This window comes from Stegastes partitus, unplaced genomic scaffold, assembly GCF_000690725.1.
Source record: "Stegastes partitus isolate 25-593 unplaced genomic scaffold, Stegastes_partitus-1.0.2 Scaffold1452, whole genome shotgun sequence".
In the NCBI taxonomy this organism is placed as follows: domain Eukaryota; kingdom Metazoa; phylum Chordata; class Actinopteri; family Pomacentridae; genus Stegastes; species Stegastes partitus.
In genome coordinates this window covers 80,866-84,217 of record NW_007579183.1, presented here as the reverse complement: position 1 = coordinate 84,217, position 3,352 = coordinate 80,866, and the positions used below count along the sequence as shown (strand labels likewise).

At 49.1% G+C, this 3,352-nt stretch overlaps 1 protein-coding gene across 1 annotated transcript in view; it reads right to left on the bottom strand.

Annotated features, from left to right (window-relative positions):
• LOC103370617 (regulator of G-protein signaling 3-like) overlaps positions 1–3,352 on the bottom strand; it is a 30,003-nt gene that overhangs the window by 21,794 nt on the left and 4,857 nt on the right. Inside the window, exons 8-11 of the mRNA XM_008299736.1 lie at positions 2,216–2,281; positions 1,996–2,056; positions 1,782–1,899; positions 237–415 (exon numbers count right to left, since the gene is read on the bottom strand). Coding sequence (XP_008297958.1) covers positions 237–415; positions 1,782–1,899; positions 1,996–2,056; positions 2,216–2,281 — 424 coding nt within the window. The remainder of the gene's footprint in view (positions 1–236; positions 416–1,781; positions 1,900–1,995; positions 2,057–2,215; positions 2,282–3,352) is intronic.

Here is a 3,352-nt window from a genome sequence, read left to right as displayed (position 1 = left end):
ATAATTCATCACATGTGAAAGTTTAATGAGTTTGTACAGAAACACAGAGAACCTCAGACATCCACGCAGGGTTCTCAGTTATACAGACTTTAGAACGAACCAGAGGAACCAGAGGAGCCTGAGGAACCAGAGGAACCAGAGTCTGGTGGTTCTAGTGGTTAGCAATGATGTTCTGGTGGTTCTAATGGTTGGAGATGATGTTCTGGTGGTTGATGTGCTCTGAGCATGTGACTCACCGTCAGTCGGGTGTCTCGGTTGCCATGGTTCTGGTTGTCGTTGGCGAACAACGTGGACCCATAGCTGCTGTAGTTGACGTTGATCAGACTGTGGTTGATCGGGTCTTTGGGTTCTGTGGTGTTGTTGGTGCGGTTCAGATCAGGTTCTGGAGCTGAGTCCGGAGTCCTCCTGAGGTCGGCTGCAAGCAAATAACCACCATCATCGTCATCATCACCTGCAGCATCGTCCCAAGACCAGGCTGCGTTCTTCCAGAACATCTTGTCTGTCCTTCCACTGAACCAGAACAAACCAGTCCAGAACAGAGCAAAACAGAACAGACAGACCAGACTGGACCAGAAAGGACCAATCAGATAGAGCCACAGACCTGATCTGACCGGATCAGGGTTGATCAGAGATCTGTAAAACTGCCACCGAGTGTCAGTTCCTCGGATCTTTGTGTCTCAGGACTGTTTTACACTTGAATCTTTAAGTCCTCAGTAAACAAACAGTCAACAGATGTAAACACAAACAAACATCATGACAGCTGGAACCAGAACCAGGCCTTGTTTGGACCCACAGCAGGTGTCTTCAACCAAACTCTGGTGGACATAAAAGTCAAAACACGATGAAACTACCCCGTCTGAAAACATCAGCACTCAGAAACAGACGTCTTCAAGTTCTGGAGAAGATCCGGGTCCTCGGTGCTGCTGAGCTCAGGTCCCTAATGAAGTAGAAATACTGCAGTACTGCGTGTGGTAGTACTGCAGTACGGTGTGTAGTAGAACTCCTGCTGACACTGAGTCTGTCCTCTGACTGCAGACGTACAGCGAGCAGTGAAGGCTCTGATTGGTCGTCTTCTCGGGGCGACCGAGGTTCACAGCGACTTCAGAGAGAGAGAGCGAGGAGGTATTGTGAGGGTCACATGGTTACCGGCTGCTTCTCGTCTCCATGGTAACGGTGTGGACCCCCGGGGGCAGAGAGAGAGCAGGAGTCACTTCTGATCTATATCTGCTGCTCGCTGGCCCTCTATAAATAGACGTACGGAGTCACATGACCAGCATGACATCTGCGTCCAAGACAACTAAATATTAATAAAGTTCCAGTCGCAGGAGAAGCACGGCGAGATGTTTGCTGCAGCTGGAACGTACAACACTAGACATTAGGAGAGTCTAAGATCTGGTACTGATCCACTGTTTTCATCTGCTCTGATCTACAAACATACATGGAACAAAACTCTAAAGTCAGCCCAGGAACCTCACACTCGCGATCAGGTGACCCAGGTTCAGGTCGCTGCTTCCAGCTGTTCAGGAGCTTCTCCTCTGAGCTGATTAAACATCTGCAGCATCAGACAGCAGCAGGAACCAATCAGAGAGAAGCTGCTGCATTTCAACACAAACCACCTGATCCACTCGTCTCTCTGTTACATCACTTCAGTCAGACGCTGACTGATTATTATTCATAGATTTATACTCTGAACGTAATTAAACTAGTAAACCAATCAGCTGTCAGCAGGGTCACATGATCGAGGAGGAGCCAATCACAGATCAGCGTGAACTTTAGCTCACCTTTTAGCACCACCTTCTCCCCAGGGCTCCTCACTGGTGCGCTCTGCTGTGATGTCACTCTCAGGTGCTTGCTCCGCCCATATTCCTCCCCCAGCAGGTAGAACCAACCAGTGAGCAGCTGCCAACACACAGGGGGCAGGGCCAATAGGTGAGACAAATGAATAAGCAGGTCCTGCAGCCAATCACACAGCAGGATTCTCAGGTTTAGACTGACCTGAGAGGATGAGACAAGAGAACCAATCCCAAAGCTCATACAGCCGATCAGCTGACTGCACCTGAGGACACACAACCAATCCGCTTACCGCTCTACCTGTGACACAATTTGTGTGTCTTTGTGGTGATTTTAATTATATAAAATCAGAATTATTGTATTTTTCAGTGGTCACCTGGTTGTGAATACGGACAGGTGTGGTCAGAGTGATGTCATCACTTACCTGTCAGCTGATCTCCTGAAGACTGAGACCAACAGCCTGCTGAGGAGGAGCTCGTCCTGGATACACCTGACACACAATGTGAACAACATTATCACACAGCACGAGCACACACACATCGTGTTCATCGGCTGGATCACATGGACGCAGCTTCCTGGTTTCTGCACTGACACGGAGAAGCTGAACGATTTGGGGGCGGAGCCTGAGAGCAGTGATTGGTCAGACGGACTGAGAGCTGAGGCCTCTCTGCCGCCCACATTTACCTGCTGCTGCTAACAGCGTTAGCCTCCGTAAGTGGAGCTGAACTCTACAGGTGAGTGTTAAATTCTGCTATCTGCTATCCTGTTATCTCCACCCCCCTCATCCCCACTCCCACCCAACCGGTCCAGGCAGATGGCCGTCCTCCCAAAACCTGGTTCTGCCGGAGGTTTTTTCCTCCCTTGGGGGATTTGGCTCCTTCCCACCGTTGCCGACCACTTGCTCAGAGGAAGTGCAAAGGCTGCTCTGGATTGTTGGGTTCTCTGTGAAACCTGTAAGGTCCAAACCTGACCATGTTAAGGTTGTGTGATGACACGTGTTGTAAACTGAGCTCTACAAATAAATTGAATTGAATTGTATACATATATATATGTATATAAAAATTGCCTCCAGAGTTGTGTTTTGCCTCTCTCCAACCTTTCAGACCGTCCTTGTTTTACCTGATAATAAGTATGTTCATGACACCATGTCTCAGCAGCCACTTACGGCAATCGGCAGTATTTTGGGTGGAACAAACCTTTAAACCTACAAGCACGTGGACATGAAGTCGTATGTTGTGATGAACACATCCTGGATAAACCTGTCATCTGAGTGAAGCTGTGACGTTAGCCATCCTCTACGGCTGCAGGTGGCGCTGTCTGGAATAAAGGCTCTAAAAGTGCTGCCTTCAGAGCCAGACCTGGTGGCCGTCAGTGGTACTGCAGGTTTAACACTGTGCCCATGCTTCTGTGTCAGTTCACTGTATGAAGCAGAGCATCGCTGCCCCCCAGAGGAACAAGTCTGGAACTGCAGGAACAGCACATTCTGTTTCACTGCAGCAGAACTCCAACGGTACTGAGGAGAATGAAATCAGTGTTCTGTTAGTGTTCTGTCAGTGTTCTG